This window comes from Phalacrocorax aristotelis, chromosome 3, assembly GCF_949628215.1.
Source record: "Phalacrocorax aristotelis chromosome 3, bGulAri2.1, whole genome shotgun sequence".
Lineage (NCBI taxonomy): Eukaryota > Metazoa > Chordata > Aves > Suliformes > Phalacrocoracidae > Phalacrocorax > Phalacrocorax aristotelis.
In genome coordinates this window covers 74,585,287-74,604,396 of record NC_134278.1, presented here as the reverse complement: position 1 = coordinate 74,604,396, position 19,110 = coordinate 74,585,287, and the positions used below count along the sequence as shown (strand labels likewise).

General features: G+C 45.7%; 1 protein-coding gene and 1 long non-coding RNA gene across 3 annotated transcripts in view; one reads left to right on the top strand and one right to left on the bottom strand.

The window, feature by feature from the left end:
- Positions 1 to 4,598: 4,598 nt before the first annotated feature.
- Positions 4,599 to 5,843, bottom strand: LOC142055780 (uncharacterized). The gene is made up of 2 exons (XR_012660045.1): positions 5,570 to 5,843; positions 4,599 to 4,861 (listed from the first exon to the last, which is right to left on the bottom strand). It is a non-coding gene; the product is annotated as an uncharacterized LOC142055780 (long non-coding RNA).
- A 326-nt stretch (positions 5,844 to 6,169) lies between these two features.
- UTRN (utrophin) overlaps positions 6,170 to 19,110 on the top strand; it is a 390,409-nt gene continuing 377,468 nt past the window's right edge. The window contains exons 1-2 of one of the 2 annotated variants that reach the window (XM_075088021.1): positions 6,170 to 6,462; positions 7,302 to 7,412. In XM_075088021.1, the coding sequence (XP_074944122.1) occupies positions 7,334 to 7,412 (79 nt within the window). In that variant the 5' untranslated portion in view covers positions 6,170 to 6,462; positions 7,302 to 7,333. Of the gene's footprint in view, positions 6,463 to 7,240; positions 7,413 to 19,110 lie in introns of both variants that reach the window. The other variant, XM_075088020.1, reaches the window with a different exon arrangement.

Here is a 19,110-nt window from a genome sequence, read left to right as displayed (position 1 = left end):
CGCTGCCCCCAGCCTCGCTGGGGACACCCCCACTGGTGCCCTCTCCAGGAGCAACTCGGGAGGGGGATGAGAAGCTTTGGTCAGGATTATTTCAACCATTAGCTGAAGTACCGTGCGAAAACTGACCTCATTCAGGCCGAATTTTCCTCACGAGTGTGAAAATGTGAAGCAGTGCAGAGTGAGATTAGCTCAGCAGCTGAGAGATCTACAAATGGGCTTCGTCAGGTGCCACAGCTTGCAGAGCATCTCCTTCCATTTTACAGGTGTCACCACAGAAAATTGAGATGCTGCAAAACAAACTCGTAACTAAAGTCTTTGGTAGGTATAAAACTTTAGTTACGTGATTTGTTCTGCTGAATTAAAAGGGCCATTCATTTCCTCAGAATTAAAAAGTTATATACACATTTGTAATGTTCAGATCTAATGTTATCATGGGGACTTCAGTTAAAAGCCAAAATCCTTGTCGTTTCAAGGAAAGAAGAACCCACTCAGTGGTGGTAATTAAAAGTTATTTAGGCTTTCAGCACAATAAAAAAGCTTTACATGTTTTGGAAATAGGAGGCTAATGGTAGTCTTGTAAACCCATACAGAGTTAGTTAAGAGCGGGGCTTCCCGGAGGTTCCAAGGGCACGCTCGCAGCGGCAGGTATGGCAAAACCTGTGCAATCTTATATATAAAACCTTAAAATCTAATTAGGTACCTTCTTAAAAGGTCAAGCACAAAGCATTCACATAGATTATTTAAGAGGAAATGGCAAAGACACAGTGACACATACCTATATGATTTGATCTAAAGTGAGGCAAACAAATGTAAAAAGTAATGATTGATTGTGAAAAATTGATTTGTTTCATTCCTCCTTTGTGTTTGAGTTGGTTTGTACTCACTCCATATTGGGAGGATTCACATATAGTAAGGGATTGCGTCTTAAGGTTGGTGAGAATAAACTGCACCTTCTCCCACTGCCTATGCCTAAAATAAAGGCTTTACAAAGAAACACCCTTTCCGTACTTTCCATCAATAACTATTTTTGCAGAGTGATGAGTGCTTTCATTTTTAAAGCGCTTCCAAATTGTCTTTGTCCAACTATCATACTATGTCTCTCAGTAAATAATGAGCCTATGATGGAAGGTGGTATTTTTTTCCCTTCTGCAAAGGGTGAACCAAGTTACTAAAACTAAGCAAGTTACCTGAGCTTCTATGTTTTGTTAACTCATGAGCTGTGTTCCCTGTTCTAACCCCTAACTGATAAACTTGCTGAAAAAGCATACTTAGCCTATAATTGTACAAGCATTAGGTATTTATGTGTCTAGCCACTAAACAAATAGCATAGGCTATTCAAATGAGAATGGAGTGGCGCTGAAAAAAATAGCCAAGAGCAAAAGAAATAAACAGAAAGGCTAAATAAACAAACAGAAAGCAGCTTGTGTTAGGAGTGACTTTGACGAACAGCTCACACCTGCCCTTGCAGAGGGTTGCCTCATGGTGTTGGCCAAAGGTTTCTGTCTTGCACAGGCATTTTTGTTGTTGATGGTCTTTTTTCCAATCCTCTGCTGCAGCTAAGAGAGTTATGTTGGGAGGGTAAATTGATTACTCTGATTGTTCATTAATGCACTCTTATTTAATGTACTTTTAGAGGTTATATTCTTCAGAATGATGATAAATTATGGTAGTTTCAATTAATGTCACTGCAGCTAAAGGGATGTCAGCATTTCTGTTAATGCAGTGCCATTTTCTTGGGTTTTATAATGAAGCTATAAAAAATTGCTGAAACTTAAGATACGAAGTTCCAGTGTATTTTATGCACACAATATTCCCTTGAATCTGATCTAATCGATAGATATATCGAATCTAATGAGATAAAAATAGAGTGGAGAGAACCTACTGAAGATACAGACCCCAACTTGTGGAAATGGAAGTACGCTAAGGGGAATACACTGCTTTCTGTTTAGGTTAAAGGGGAAGAGGGCACAGAACGGTGACGCGCAGACACTCAGGTGGACCTGCGGCGGTGCAGGTGATGGGCCTTTTGCTCGGAGGGCATCTTGCACCCAGGTGTCCCATATTTATCACGATAGCCTGCTGGCCTCTGCCCCAGTCCCTCCCTCTCGCACTGTGTACCTGCTGCCCCTGATGTATGGTTACGTCTGCGTGGCAAAGCGGTCTTGAATTTATTAAGATACGTTACAGTGCCTGCCACAAACGGGCTCTAATTCCTGGAGGAGTTTGAAAGGAGCTTACACACAAAGGCAGCTGAGCTGGGAATGAAAGTAAAATGTAATGTTAAAATCAGATCCCAAACTAAGGAGCTGAGGATAGAAAATGCTCTCCCACCTTTAAAAATTGTGCTAAGGCTGATTTAGAATATATTAGTATCAGATAATTAGTTGAACAATGAAGATAACTCTAAAGCACTTAGATTACAGCAAAAGAAAGGGAGAGGAACACGCTAATTGTGTCTGCCTGGTGTACTGAAGTGTTTCAAAGGTACTGCCAAAGGAGTTGTAGATAAAACCAACACAAGCTTTTAGAAAAACTTGGTCATTTTCCTCACAAGAGGAACACATAGAGGTCTTTTTACATATGTTTCTCGTTGGATAAGAGAGAATGAAAATAGTAAGGGGCTCGCGTAAGTAAGTAAGAGTGCAGCACCAAAGCACCGATGCACCGAAGCACCAAGGAGCTGTTCCTTGAATTCAGATGCAAGTTCTGCGGGAAAAAAAAGGTCTCTTGAGTAACAGCCTGCCCAATCTGTTAACTGCGAGTGACAACATGATGGGGTATGCAGAAAGGGACAATAAAGATACTTTACTTATAAAGCAATCCATTTGGTATCTCGTGTCTTTCTGAATATGGAATAGTTTTCTGAAAACATGACAAAACATTGATGAATGGGCACACGCATTATTATAGCAGTCAGTCTCAAGGTAATGAGATACATGAAATTCCTAGTCATATCTTAATCCTATCAATGATCTGTGTATTCCAAAAACAGAAATGCTAAGAACAAAGAAAAGACAAGGAGACAAGGTAAGATGAGCTTAGAGCCTCACAATGGCATTGTTTTCATGCACGAAGGAATACAGTATTTATTTACTTTGGTGAAAGTTCAAGGGCTGCAGATCATCTCAGCCCATTTCTTCACAGTTTCTTTTTCTGTATTCCCCTTGCCTTTCCTTTCTTAACGTTATTGAAGGGGTTCATGGACTTTTCCTCTCTTTTCCCTCATTTATTCTGCATTATACAGAAAGGCAAACTGTGCCGCACAATCCACATAACAGTAATGGCCTGCAGCAACCAAAATATTTGTAAATGGATGTAGGTTTTAGAAATACAACTGGGTGGAGACTTTGTTTGGTTTTAAAATTGTGCTAGTCATTATTTTCTAATTCTGCCAATCACTGGAATACAAAATTAGAGAGACCTGAAGCATGCACACGTACAGAATATTAAAGATTAGGGTGTTTCTTTTTCCCCTGAGGGATGTGTGCCTAGAAATCCAGGTATAAAAATTATAATCCTTGCATTGAGAAGCATACAGTCTAAATAACTGGCTCGGGAAACTCAGGCTTTGATCAGCAGCTGAGCAAGGACGGCTCTGGAGAGAGGTATGTTTGAAACACACCAGGAAGAAAATTTTCCTGCTTCCCTGAGGTAGTGTGCAGCCTCGTCATTCTAGTACCCTTCTGCTGGTGCTCTGCAGCTCAAAGATAATGATGCTACTTCTGTCTAAAACAGAAAAAAAACCCCAACCAAACAAGAAAAAAGAGGAAAAAGGAGGAAAAAAAGAAAATGCTATAAGGTTATACTGAAGTGTGTTTCTTTTTGAGAAATAATTTGTAGGTGCTTTCAGTGCAAGACTATAAAAATCAGGACATTGGGCTTACACACGTTGGTTTGAAATGGGATATACCAGCTCTCTGCTCCCGCTTATCAGCTTGACTGCAGCTTTTAGCAATCAAAGTTATTGCTACCTGATAGCGGTCTTGGGTAACCTTTGTGAAATGACTAATCCCCTCACCGCAGCCTACAAAAGAAAGGCCTTTCTTCCACTTAGGGCTTCTTTGCATTAGCCAAGGCAGCGTGGCGCTTTGGGATCTCCGGGCCCCCCCACCGCTGCTAGATAGCCGGCAGTGAGAAATGACGATTTTCGTCTGTGCTGACTCTTGGGCGGGCACCGGGTTACATGGGCCGGTACGTCTCTCGTCCTGTTTGTGGAAGACCTGTATGAAAAGCAGCTGGGTTACATCTGGATTCCAGGCTTCCAGTATTTGGGTGGTTGTTCGTCACTGGGCCTTGAAAATCCAGCACGCAGGGGGAATGCACGGGGTGGGGTGGAGAAGCCATCTGTGCGGTCAAGAGCAGCAAGGCAGAAGGCAAGGAATGAGGGGTGCTCCGCCAAGCGCAAACGTTATGCTCACAGTACAGGTTTATCAGTATAACGTAAACAAACAGGCATAAACACAGACCGTTACCTTTCCAACAAAACCAGCCTGCTGCTCAGCGCTGCCTTACAGTTCGACAGCGATAGGTATCGCTAACGGCGGTTTTGTGGTGTTGGTCATCCAGGATCTGCAATTCTCAACAGATTCACAACTTCAGTCGTTGCAACACTTTGGGCACTTTATTATTATCTTTTTACAAGTAAGAACCGCTAATGACTTCATGCAGCGGTTTGTAATAAGCCGATCAAAGATGAATTAACTAATTCGCACTGAATCACCCAGGAAATCTATTGAATGGTCAGAAGGTTGCGTCTTCATTTTTGGGCCTTCTTCGAAGTGCAGAAATGTATCGCGCTGCCCGCAAGGCCCTGTCTCCTTGGGGTGCAAAACGGTAAGTCCCAGTCCGTGTTACCCACGTACTGCACAGACCAAAGGTTGAGGAAAAAATGTTAAATGCAGTTAGAATTATGATAGTGATAATTTACAGGTAGCTTGTTTTCTTTCTTTGAGCTTTTTTTTTTTTTTCCCCCGGGAGAGATGATAGTAAAGCATGGGTAAACGTCAATGTTAGCTTAGGCTAGGATGCACATAATTGCTGTTTATTATTAACTGTAGTGCCTGGTGAACTCACGGGCTGTATACGGGTAACAAAAAAGACTTTTGAAGAAAAATCTTCCTCATTTCATTGCTACCAATTTCTGTTCACCTGGAGACACAAAACGGATGTGCTGCCAAGCCTGGGCTTCCTCCTTTCTTCTAGCTAATAAATTCCACAGCTTATTTTCTGCAGACTGCTGGCCAGCGTCTGGTTTAGTTATTAAGGCAGCATTGGGAATGCATCTAACCAACCTTGAAAACGTTTTGGGACGGACGGCTGAGGCCTGGCAGGTAGCACTGAGCAATTGCTCGGCTACGGCGCCTCTCTGGTATCTCTGAAACTTCACTCAGACTAATGTTCACGGAGATAAATAAGGGCCACGCGCTCCGTACACGCGTGGGGGGCTGTAGGAAGGGCCTTGCAGCGCGGGTGAGTGAAGGTCGCTTGCCCGAGCAAAAATCAGTGTGCTCATTCCCAGGTTGCAAATGCGGTAATAAATTAATTAGCGCGAGCTGAATATTTTACTAACTGTGCGTGTCTGTTCATACATAAAAAATGACTTCAGGTACCCCGCGCAGCACAGTTTTACCGACCCGCGCCGCTCCTGTGCCGCCCCCTAACGCCGCCGGGACCCCCGCCTGCCGCGCCCCGCCGTGGGGTGAGGCCGGGACACCCGGGTGAGTTTCGGGAGGGGCGTTTCCCGCTCGCAACCCTGTCACCGTTGCGCCCCTCAGATTTTGTCACGCTCCTTCGCCGCGCGACTTCGGGCCTAACGGGGAGAGACGGGGGGCGAGCGAGGGAGCCCCAGAGCCCCGCCCAGCCCCGCCCTGCCCCGCCCTGCCCGCGTGTCCGAAGCGCTGCGGGACCGCGCCTTTTGGGGGTGGGGGAAGGAAAAGAAGGGAGCGGCGGGAGCGCGCAGGTGAGGCCATGGGGAGGAGCGGAGCGAGGCGGAGGGGCGCTGATCGGGCCGATCGCGCGCCGTAGCCCCCGCCGCGGGGCGGGGCCCTCAGGGGCGCGGGGCAGGGGCGGGGCCGGCCCCGCCCCGCCCCTCTCTGCCCCGCCCCGTCCCGTCCGGGGCCGGCGGCGGGCGCAGCCCCGCCCCTCCCGCCCCCTCGGCGAAGGGGCCGCGCAGCCGGGGCCGCCCTCCCGCACCCGCGGCGCCGGCCCGGCTAACAAAGGGGGCGCGGGGCCGGGGCGGAGCCGCCGCGGGCCGGGAGGGGCGGAGGAGGAGGAGGAGGAGGAGGAGGAGGAGGGACGGCAGCGGCTGGCACAGAAAGTTGTGGGTCCGCCAGCGCAGCACAGCGCCGCGGGAGCCGCCGCCGCCGCCGCCGCCGCCGCCGCCGGGGGACGGGGCGCGGGGAGGAGCCGAGCCGTGCCGAGCCGTGGGGAAGCGGGACCGCCTCCCGCCGCCGTGTCCGAGGGGTGAGTGGCGGCGGCGGGTGCCCCCGCAGCCCCGGGCAGACGGCGGGCATCGGGGTTCCGGGAGGGGCGGAAAGTTTGTTCCCCAACTCCGAGCCGGTAGAGGTGGGGGGGCGGGGGCGTAACACCCGCGGGCCGGGCGCACCTGCGGGCGGGCGGGCCGGGCCGGGGTGGCCGCGGGGAGCCGGGAGGAGGTGCCGGCACGCCCGGCCGCCCGCCGGGTCAAAACCCCCGCCGGGGGAGCGGGGGCGGCGGCGGGCGGGAGCTGCCCGGGGCAGTGTGCGGGGCCGGGCTCGGCTCCCCTCGCTCGGGAGAGAGGCTTCGTGGCTTCTCCCACACGTGGCCCTCCCACCCCCGGGCCGGCCGGAGGAGCGCCCGCCCGTGGCCCCCTCCTAGCGGACACACGGCCCCGCCCGGCGGGAGCGGGGCTCCCTCGCCTCGCCGCCCCCCTCACGCGGGGATGTCCCGTTTGGTGCCACCCGGGTGGCGGCGGTGTCGCTGCAAGGGCCGCGTCCCGTCCTCCCCCCACCCCCCCCCCAGGGGTGCACTGGTGGGCGTGGGGGCCCCTGTCGCCAGAGGATGGCTGAAGCTTTGCTTTCGTGGCTAGGGATCGAGCCGGCCAGCAGCACCCCTCCGCGCCGTCCCGCTTGTGAAATCCCCCGAGGCGTCCCTCGGCGGGGGGCAGCGAGCGCCGGTCCCGGCCCGCGCCTCCCGGGCGGGGCTGCACCTGGGGTAGCCCGTGGCGTTACGGTCCCTCTCCGCTCCTCGTCCTGCGCCGTAGGTGCTGGTGCTGAGCCGGGACCCCCCCCCCGCCCGTGAGAACCCTCTCCCGACGGATTTAGGCTGCGCCCGTGGCGGACCCCGGCCCGCGAGCATGGCCCGCGTCTCCGATCCGGAGGAAGGACCCGGCGGGGGACACAGCGAGTTCAGCGATATCATTAAGTCCAGATCAGGTGAGCTCTCGAGAGAAACGGCGTTTTCCTATTTTCCCCTCTACGTGTAGCTTCTGACATCAGCTTGCATTTTTAAACAGAACGTTCTTCCAACTGTTTTTTTTGGCCGTATATTGGTAGTACAGCGAGGGACTGAGGCTGTTCGTGCAGCTGTCCCGTAATTAAGTGCTGGTAATTGTAGATCTCTGTGGGTTTGTTGTGTTTTGGTTTTTTTCCTTTTTTTGACAGTGTTAGTCAAGTCTGCTTGTTTGGGATCCACCTCCTGCATTATAATTACCTCGGCTTTTGTAAATAACCGTGTGCTTTAAGTGCTCTTATGCAACCTAGCATTGGCAGCTTTTGTGTTTATTCTCAGACACTGAAAATGGCAACTGTGGCCGCAATACTGCACCTCCTAAAAGTACACCGTGTAGTACTCGTGCAGTGAACTGCTTCCTCCTTAATGTAAAACAGTTGTCTATGGCTCCTTGCTCAGGCATTTCCTCTAGCAAAACATTCATGTAGCAGATCTGAAAGCTATTGGAAAAACGTGGGGGGTTTTTGATGGTTCTATGTTTTGGTCTTCTGAGGCTCTGACGGATGCTGGGGGGTGAGGAGGTGCCCTCATTTTAGCTGGGGGAGTCTTTGGAGGGGCAGAAGTGAGTTTTTGAAACCTTGATAGAAATTTGTGCTGTGGCCTGAGGCTGGATGCTCGCTTCTCTAGTCTCAGAGGCTCTATTTTCTCTTTAAATGCCAAATGCTCCTGTTGTCAAGAGTTTCCTTCAATATCGGAAACCTAGCAGTGTGTTCCTTAAATGTTCTGTGCATTAAAAACTCTAGCTTTTTGGTGGTGAATTGATATGTCAGATTACGTAGGATGTGGGTTTGAATCTGGATCCCGGTGGTGTTTGAATAGCTTGCTGCTTCGACCTCCTTTTTCTGAGGAGTGACACCTTTGGTGGAGGCAGTCTTCCTATTAACTTCTGCAAGTGCAGTTTATGAAACGGGAGTGCCTGTGGTTTTTCATCTCAAATTCTGTAGTACGGGTTTACGTTTTCTGCTGTTACTTTGAAACCTCTGGACGTAACTTTATTTGATAAGTGTGTAGTCAGCACCTCCGAGGGCTTTGAGTCTGGGGACGGCTTGCAGACAGTTTGTATGCAAGTACTACAGTTGTGTAGGATGTCTGAGGAAACATGGCTCTATTTGAGGTTTTCTTTGGATGAACAAATTGTGCAGTTGGTTCTGTTGTTTTGGTTAGGGCAGAAGATTGCAAATCTCCTATTACAACTGCTTTAACTTTCTTCTTCTCTGTGAATGAGAGTGATGTATATTCTAATACCAACAAAGCTAAGAGACTTGTGCATTAAATTAAAAATAGCGAGTGAAGATTGATCTTAAATAATTCATCTTTTCTAAATAATACGCTGGTTTGGATCTGGATGTGTGATTTCTTCAAGTTAATTTCTGCACTACATGGCTCAGATCTGAACCATTCCCTACAAGTAAACCTGTGGGAGGGATTTCCTAATGAAAGGGCTGAAGTTTCCTGGAGTACAGATGGCAGTAAATTAAAGGCTAGTTGTCAGGACTGGGGAAAAAATATTATAAGCTATGCTTCCATTTTTCCTAGATATATCTGGGGAAGAGAATGCTAATTTTGATACTTAGAAAGGAAAACTGAGTTGGTTTTTGCTGGGAAGATTTGTCCAGCATGGGGGCGGGGGGGAAGTTCTTCACAGTGTAAGTGGCCAGAGTGCAGTAGAAGTGTTAAGTTAAAACTTACTAATATTTGGGGAAGCTATGGGTCTGTTTGGGCTTTGAGACTACAGAGAGCAGAACCAGACAAGGCTTAGGATCTCCACTTTCTAGTTTTTGTCTTAGAAAACGGGCTGTTATTCTGTTCCTTCTTTCTGAGTTCATCACCTGTGATATGGGAAATCTCTAACACTTCAATTAGAAAGAGCATGCTAATATGCGTTTAATAATTTCACTCTTAATAAACTAAATACAAAACCCACTTCTAGTGGGTGAAAATCTTTAACTGATTTGACTGCATATTATTCCTTGCATTTTTAAACTTTAAAACACTGAAAACTGTTCACTCCCTTCTAAATAAAAGGAGAGAGAGAGATAACGTCCTGTGCAAAGATCTCCCTCTCCCCAGCAATTGTCAGTCCGTCTCTTTCCACATGTTTTTCTTCATCTTTTTGGAATGGATCACCAAGCTGTCAGGATATCGTGGTTATTAAAATCTTAATCTTATAAAAGTGATGGTTAAGATCATGGCTAAATCTTTTATTTTGTTATAACTTGGAAGAAAATTATCACATGGAATGCCAGAATCTTTCGGAGGTCGGGCCTTAAAGAGTGGTATTAGTAAAAATGTTTCTGAATATTTGGATACAGATATAAACTTTAGCCTTTAGCAGCTGTCAAACTGAATATATTGTCCATTTTTGTAGTCATTGCTGCTTTAGTTACCTTGCTTTGGAAAACTGGGAAGCAGCTAGAAAGCCATAAAGGTGGCACTGTTAATACAGTGATTGGTTACGGGAAACTTTGCTTTGATCTAAAGTTTCTCTTATGAGTAACTTTAATAAGACACGTGAAGTTTTATGGCTGCTCAGGGCTGTGAGGTGCCCATCTATGCCTGTTTTTATGAACAGAACAAGCTATGTAATTTTTTTCTTAATGATTTGAACTGGGAAGTGATCAGCATACCATGTGAAGGATATGGGAGAACTGTAAAAAAATCATAGTTTTCTCTGTAGAGCGATCAAAATCAATTATCAGCAGATTGGATTTCTGTTTGTTGCTTGTGCAAAAAAAGGGTGTGAGTTGCAGGACTTCACAGATGGGGAAAAAGTAATTTTTCCAAGTATCTAATTTGTCCTTTGGAGAGCTTGAACTGAGAGGAAGGAGGATAAAACACTTTAAATGGAGATCCCTGGATGTTGTTGATTATGTTGGAAATACTTCTTGCTTCAGCTGTCAGCAAGAAAACTTTCTATGAACGTGCTATATGCTGTAGTTGTTATAAGTGATAAATACTTCTTTTTAACAAAGCAGAAGAGGGGCTTGTGTGTCGTACCCCCTCCCAGTAATCTCACTTTTGTGACTTGTGATACTACAAGAAGGAAATAACTTCTTTCTGTTGTCCTATTAGCATTTATTGTTTTCAGCTTTGGATGTGTCTCTTTGATTAGATAGTTTGTTAGCACTGATCTACATGTAGCTACGAGTTATTTTTGAAGACACATCTTCTGCACTTAGAATAGAATATGATGGTCACCAAAGCTGCCTTTAAAATAACTGTTGGCTATGGTAATTATAAGGGAGGCTGCCTTAGGTTTGAAGAAGAACCAAGTGTCTTTTTGCCTTCTTTCCTCCTGCACCAGGGGTGGATGCTGATGGCTCTGAGTGATGTTTAAGGGGTAGAATACTGTTCCCGGATGGTTACATCGGGTATATATATTTATAATTAGCATTTATTTAACATTATTAGCCCGGGCTGTGCCTGTGCATGTGTATGATTCCTTGCTATGGAAAGGCAATTTTCCCTTTTTCACTTCCCTGTAGTAGAAGTAATGTATATGGAGCTGATTTGTATCTTTGAAAGGCATTTTGTGCAGACAGGTGATCTTTTCTCTCTGCAATAGCTTTCAGAAAGGAATGCTGTGGGATGGTTGCCTTACAGTGGTGAAAACAGCGCTGTCATCACTGGGCTTGAAGAACAGATGAGCCTTTGCTATGATTAATTATGGAAAAAAAAGACAAACTCACTTAAAATCTGTCATGGTAGCTTGGAATGGTAATATATAATTAAACAGTAAGACATGACAGGAAAAACATTTCTGGAAGATTACTCTGTCTCTAGTGCATTTTAAGATATGAGTTCCTGTCTAAATTGAGGGGAACTTAATTCTCCTCATCTACCTTTCATTTTTAATTGCATTAAATTTGACTGAAAGACCGCTTTGAGAAATGGTAACTTCTTTTTGGAGTTCTTGGACAAGGCTTGTTCTGAGAACTGCTGTTGTCTGTCTGTCCCCATGAAGCAATGCTTACTTGGCCAGCAGCCCCCTTGCTCCGGGATCTCCCTGCCCTGCAGTGCCACATGTTGCCTTTGGAACCAGTTCCTTTGGTCATGCCTCTCGCTGCCAGATAGCTACAGGCCAAACGTGCTGCTTCTCGTTCGTCATTTCGGCTCCATTGGTGTGAAATGGCCAGGAGTCGTTATAGTTGCAGGCAGACCCTTAGGATTCTGTCAAGTGGGTGTGGAGTTGGCGCAGCCGGTTTTGCACTGTGTGAACTCTTCAGAAACGTTTGTGCGGAGTGTGTGCAGACAACGTGTTAAAGACAAGCGACAAGTTTGCTGCTCCTTATTTCTAGCTGCTAAAATGACTGTTTTCCAAAACTAAACCTTTAGGTTGCTGTTGCCTGGCTCCTTTCTGTCTGTATTGCCTCCTTTTCTTGGGCAGTCTGCTGGGTGCAGATTTGATGCTGCAGTGAAGACAGTTCCAGGGTATTGCCTAGCATTTATGAAATGGCAGATATATAAGTACCAGCCTGGTTTCTTCTAGTCCCTTGACTGGTAGGTGAAGAAATAACATATGCTGCTCCGTGTGTTTGAAGCACGACTTTGCCTTGGAATAGAAATTGAGGCTCCTCAGGGAGGAAAAAAAAAAAACACAACAAACCCGAACCATAAAAGCAGCCCATTGATTTGCATGTGCTCTGCCAGGAAATGAAGCCATAACCCTGGGCAAGAGCTGCTATGTGAGGCACCGCGTGTAGTGTGTTAAGTGTTTCTAAGCAGGTCTAAAAGTCAGGGTGGGGAGAGGCAGCTGCTGGTGGCGTGGGACACCCCCACTGATGAGGATCCTGTGGAGGAGTGGTTCCTAGGTGATGGGCGGACCAGGAGCAATGTGAAGCTCCCAGCTCTAGCTCCCCTAGCGCTATTTGAGGATCTGTCCCCCTGTTCTTCCCTCAGCTCTAGGGGAAGAAGGAAGACTCTCATACAGTATCATGAAAATACTTTCATGTGCAAATAAATTCTTGACGTTCACAGCACTGGGCAGCTTAGCAAAGAATTAGCTGTGCTGTCTTAACACCACTTGGTAACTGCTCCTAATTTTTTTCCTCCTCACTTTGACAATTCCTCCTAGCTGAATCTGTGGTGTGTGTGCTGGGGTTTACTCTGATGAGCAGGGAGGAGTAGGGCAGTGTTGTTAGCATCATTCGAATGTGAGTAAGTGGGGAGACAGACTGGAATAGGTAATTTAGCGTAGGTGTGGAAGGTGAAGAGCATGTGGGCTCCAACTGACCTCACGTTTCAGGACAGTATAGCTGCTGTGCTGCCAGGTAGCAGCATAGACTCCTGTGCTCAGAGCCCGCGCGATCTGCTTTTCATGTGTTGTGTGGTGTATCTCCTTCGAAGGAAAACACACAATTAGAGTGCAGCTGTTCCCACCCATCCTGGGAGCTGAGATGCCCCTAGCATTAAGTTGGGGAGAACTCTGAATTCATTTGGATGCTTTAATAACAGTCTGAAGAATGAATAACAGGGTTTAAACATCATGAGGTGGGAGGGAGGAGTTGCGTTGTCTGACTTCTTACTGTGTTGATGAAGAATAACTTTTAGTGCTCCATACTTTGTCAGAAGTCTGTTTTATGTCTTCCTCCCCTCCCCCAGTGTGTTTCTGGAATGAAATGGGGAAGTGAGCTGAGCTGTAATTTCAGAAAGTGACAATATATCTTCAGAAGAAAGCTGTGACTTTTAAAGGTAGCGACAAAAATAACAGGCTAAGGAAATAGAAGAGCCCTCTGGCACATGTGGGTTTGACAGAAGACAATGATATGGCTCTGTTGCAAGCTGTAGTTTTGGGAATGAGGCAAGAAACTACTGACTTGTGAATATATGCAGCTGCAAAGTCAGTAGAAACATCTGCTGTCAAGGAGGAGGAGTCAGAGACTGCTATTTATTTATTTATTAGGATATGACATCTTTGGGCCTCTTCTTTGAAAGGACATCCAAACCACCTGATACTGCCTTTGGAGAGAGTAAAAAGAAAAGCTTAATTTGATTATTGGAACCAAGTTGGACTCAGCCCTGAGTGGAGCCAAAAAAAAAAAACCTGAACAAAAGTAAGAACACTTGCAATTATCTTTTGTAGTCACTTAACAGTGTGACCAGTAGGTTGGGGCTGGTACAGTTGCTAGCTGTGACTCCAGGTGTGTGTCTGAGCAGCCAGCAGACTCTCATGTGGCTGTGAAGGGCACCTGGGGAGGCTGGAGCTGGGCTGGCTGTTGGTTGGTGGTGGGAAGAGTGGTGGAAGATGGTCAGCTGTAATGGGATGGGTGCAGGCAGTCACAGTTTGTTCTGCCAAGGGCAGGGTTGAGTCTCTCTGCGAGTGTTGTGGGCTGTGTCTTCCCTCTGACTGTCTGACCAGCTCTGGATGTGAGCCCCAGCAGTGCAGGGGAGGCTGGTTATCAGTGGGGACCCATCTACAACCGTGGCGCTGACCTTCTTGTGAAGGTTTCTTATGCTCAGAAATGTGTTCACTCTTTAATATGTTGCATTTTTAGGTATTCATTAATCTGAGTGTGTGGGACAGATGCATTAAACACGTTGACATCCTGGAGAGGAATAACTTGAGCTTTGTCTGGCCTCACTGGTAGTTTCTCTTGTAATGAGGCAGCTCCAGTGCCAGAGAAGCATTCTCTAGCAGCCTAGCTCTTTTTCAGGGGTGTGGTTCACTACTGTGTGTGGAAGAAGTGGTGAAGGGCTGCTAAGTCTTCAGCTGGTGGGAGATAGGGTGACTGTGCTTCAGTAAAAGGCCAACTTCTAGCTCAAAACCACTGAATACATGGTGGCAGGAAAGGATGTGGCTATATGACAGAAACTGGATATATATTCTTAAGGTCATTTTGAGGATCAATATAGGAAATGTGCAGCAATGCTTTTCAGCCATAAATTTTTGGTAATGAAGGTTCTTTCTGGACTTCAAGTTTTCCCCTTGCTTTGTGGAAAATACAGGACCCTCCATCCAAAACCTGAGAGATTTTGTAGAGGAATTAAACAAACATCGAATCATAGAATGTCCTGAGTTGGAAGGGACCCATAAGGATCATCGAGTCCAACTCCTGTCCCTGCACAGACAACCCCAAATTCACACCATATCTCTGAGGGTGTTGTCCAAGTGCTGCTTGAATATCGCCAGGCTTGGTGCCGTGACTACCTCCCTGGGGAGCCTGTTCCAGGGCTCCACCACCCTCTGGGTGAAGAACCTTCTCCTAATACCCAACCTAAACCTCCCCTGGTATATCATCATGCCATACCTGGACCGTCACTGGCTTATACATTTAACTGTGGAGAAACGTGCATTTAACCCATGAAACAACATGCTTTGGTGGGGTCTGTGTAATTCATGTCACAAGTAACTTTAGTTCCTTTGTACTTGGCTTTTATAGCCTAGCATCAAATGTGGTTTTTGCTGCTCTCCTAATTTAGATCATGGCAGAGGACCAAAGGTGGAATATGCTTCTAAAATGTTATGTTAGAAATGATTGATCGGAGAAGAGTGGTGTGATGGGTAAGTTCTGAAATGTTTTGCTAGCTTTTTTTATTGTTATTAATTTACCATGCTATCCTGGATGAGCAAAGAAGAGTAGTCTGCGCATGAATAAGGAATAGAGGAGACTTGTTTGAATGTTTTACAGGAGCATGATGGCAATAGGGTGAAGCCTTTTGGTTTTTATGTTATTTTAATAGTTATAATACAAAATATGATTGTATTAATACTAATTTATTCTCCTTTTTAAATGCCAACAGACCGAGACCTTTTTATTCCCTCTTTCTATGCTTTAACTTCTGTTCTAACTCAACAATGAACAGCTATGGTCAGCATAAATAATTTCCAAAGAGTTCATTGCTCTCTCTTTTTTCTAGTTTCTACATGTACATCTTGTTCTTGGATGAGGCTTCTTGTGGAAATTCACAGGAACATATTGTGTTAAAGTTGTACCTCTTTCTTCAGGAAAAGCCTTAGTGGAAGTTGAAAGTCTGGCAGTTTCCTTCTGAATATAGTTTTGCTTGCTCTGGGGCGGTGGTGTGTAATCTTTCTGCTACGAATGCTTCTCCTCTCTGCTCAGGAATTTTTCTCTTGGACCTGGCTGTAAGGCCCAGTTTAGAGCTTGCTGGTTTGATTTACTGAGCGTTTTTGTAAAAAAGCTAATTTAACACACTGTTCATTTGGAATAAGTTTAAGTAGTTTAATCTGAGAGTTACTAAAGGTCACAGTACAGATGTAAAGTATTTGCTCTGGTCTTTCTACTCAAAAAATGCACCTCCACACTTTGATCTAAGCAGAAGAATAGCCTGTCTGGCAGAGTGTCAGTCTTGTGCGGTGCCCAGGTACTTGCAGGTGAGGATGCAGTTTCTCTCTGGTGCACTAAGGATGGAAGCAAATGCTCCAGGCTGCTGCAGGTTCTTGGTGGGCTGTGGACCACGAGCCTTGTTTCATCCTCGGGATTCTGTGCTCCGGCCTCTGACTGTTGTCTGGGTGCCTTAGGAGAGGCTGTGGTTCAGCGGGTTCCTCTGCTGTTAATTTTTGTTTTTCCACCTGCCTCGACTTGACCATTATTATTTGAATATTGAGATAATTCAGGACAAAAGGACACTTTAAAAAAACCCCAACCACCACCAACAATAAAAAACCCCAAACCCCCACCAATGTGTACCACAAAAATGCTGTTCTGGGTTCAGTGGGCATTTGAGAATTTATTAAAGCCATGAAACATGCCATAATTTCTGGAAGATTTTGCTGCTATCTTAATAGGAGAAGCCAGGTGATGACTGTTGTATTAATGTGGAAGTGAGTTTTATACTGAACCCCACAACTGAAATTGGACAGAGGAAAGAGGAAGGAAGAGCTCAAATGGGGTTGTGCCCATTGTCACAGATGTCATACCACTTTGCATGTGTGGGGTTGGTTTTTTTCCCTTTTGAAGGCTATTAAAACTAAAGTTCATTATTTGCCCTCTGGCTGTTAACAGAAAGTTCATTCTTGATTATAGGAAAAACAGCATTAAAGGAAAGGAGACTAAGAGCTTTACAGAGCCTGTAGATGCCAGTCTCCTCACCTGTCGTTCTGTGCTGCTGCCTTGCCAGATCCCTCTTTCCCTGTTCCTCTTCCTCAGGTGAAGAGCAATGCATAAAAAACACTGAGTAGAGGTGCAGTTTAACAAACATACTCTAGCTATAGTGAGAAGCTTCAAATGCCCAGGTGCATCATACCTCTACTGGGAAAAACTTTCTTCTATTTATGGGTATTGGGAAAATGATGGCATCTGTTTGTGGCATGTCTTCCTGTGGATGCTTTCCTTTGTCTTTTCTGATCCAAAGAAAACTAGATCCATCAAGACTTAGAGCTCTCAAGGTGCAGGGGAGCAGTAACCACTGCATCAGCTGCAGTGGTATCTGTTACTTACCAGTCCTATAGCAGAACCTTTCTTTGAATGACACCTCTTCAGAGTTTGGCAGAATGCCTTTTTTTCATGCCAAAAGGATTAATGCACTATCTACATCTTTCTTCTGTACCTACATGTGCACAGCAGGAGGGAGCATGAGATTGTGCTATTAGGTCTCAGGACTGACTTCTCAGGGTCTTTATGTAGACCCTCCTCTAGAGAAGTGAGGCATGAGAAGAACCAAATTTCATGGGTTTTTGATCTAAAGCAGCTGTTTAGAAAGGTTTTTATTTGGCCTGTAATGAAGTGGTTCCTAAAACTTAGGAAACATGAAGTTAATGAATTCCATGTAAATTGTATTTTGTTCTTCATCTTTGTTTTAAGAGGGGAAATAATTTCCATACTAGGTCATGAAGGCTATTTATCTTTCCGAGTTAGGAATTTCCTGACTACTTTGAGACCTTCTCCTCTACCTGTAATCTTCTGGAGCAGGTTTTCTGTCACTGTATGGTAATAACCTCCTCTTCTCAGCAGGCAGTGTTAAATACTACTATCCTTAAACAATGATGAAGTTACTTTGCTTACATAGTGACTAACAGTATTGGGTGTGTTCATCTCCATGAAGAAAAAGCAGAGACAGAACCCACCTCTTTCTGATTAAAAAAAACCCAAAAACAAACCCAACCAACCAAAAAAAGCCTTCATAATTGAAAATCCCCAAATTCTTGGTTTAAAAGATCACTTAATTTTGAGCCAGGCGCACAACATGGTTGTGGTGTGACAGAGCTTTTTGTGTGTCATAGGGTATCATATATGCAGAGAAAGGAAGTTGTGTTCATGTAAATGTTTTTGCTTTCCTTAAGTGAGGAGGTGTAATGTGAGGAAAGAACAGTAGGTGGTCTCTCAAAATGAGTTGCTTTTGGTGGGTGATCACCCCCGATTGCTAGTCGGGGATTCATATTCCCTCTCGGAGAAACAGTGAAGTTAATGCTAGGGGTGTAGTGGGGAAGGTGAGGGTCCTGTCTGAGGCATCAGGTGGGACAGAGTGTCGGTGATAACAATTGCTGTTTTTCATGTGTCATGCAGTATAAACCAAGCAGCCCCCAGAATAGAAGGACTAATCTGGAAGAGTGTGTACTGGGCAGAAGCAAACTTTTTGCTCATTTGTCTCCTGTTATCACTAATGATGGTCTGCTATCAGTTGTGAGACTGGGATGTTTAAACCTCTCAGTTTGAGTCTCCGTGTTAAACAAAATACAACAGCCTGCTCTTTGCCTGAGTGTGCAAACTTGCCTTGCTGTATATACCTGGTTGGGCTGGCAGAATTTGGGTTGAAAGAAGATGCAAAAATGCTTTGGAGTAACGAGTTAAAATGTGGGATCTTGAGTCTGAGATGGTCTGTTTTACACAGTTTTGGCACATACAAATCAGATTCATGTAAAAAGTCGTGACAACACAGAATGGCCAACCTAGCTAATTTACAGCCAGGGCCACTTTGTAGTTATTTGTAGCATTGATTTGTTATCATTTGTCTTGTTTGTGACTGAATAATATAAAAATAGATGCCCTGTTCAATTCCAAGTATGAGGATGATAATTTTTGAACATGATATGCAGTTAAAAATTACTCAAAATAAAGTAAAAAGCCTCAAACCTTGCTTTTTGAAAATCATACTTCCATTCTTCCCAGCAGTTACTTTTAAATTTTTTTTTGTGTGCATGTGCTCTGTTCCTCCTCTACATTGTTCAGCTTCATGGCTTTCCTTCCAGTAGGAGGAAGACTGCAGCGAGTGCCTAGTGTTTGCCGCACAGTGTGTTGCGGGAAGCGCAAAAGAGCTGGAGAGGCTTTTTTCCTTCCTGCACTCATCCCAGTACGAGGGAAGGGTGGGAGGACTGATGTGGCAGTGCTGGCTCCCGCTGCTCTAGGACATGCCCTGGCGCCTGGCAGGGCTGTGTGCTGACAACTGGGGACCCCCGTGCTCCTGTTCTTCAGGCAGCATTTCCTCTGTGCTGTGCACAGAAGGTGACTAGATGAGATAATCTGAAAATCTAGTGAAACAGGTGGAAAATGTTTTAATGCTTTTTTTTTTCCTGCTGAACTCTGCCTCTCTGGCTTCATTTCCCTGGCCTGGTGAGCATTTGCAGGGAGGAGAAAAAAGTGTTCCTCAAGGATTTAGCTGCTGATCTAGATCATTTTCACAGAAGATGACTCTGAAGACAGAGTTGTTTGCAGGGGCACTTGTATG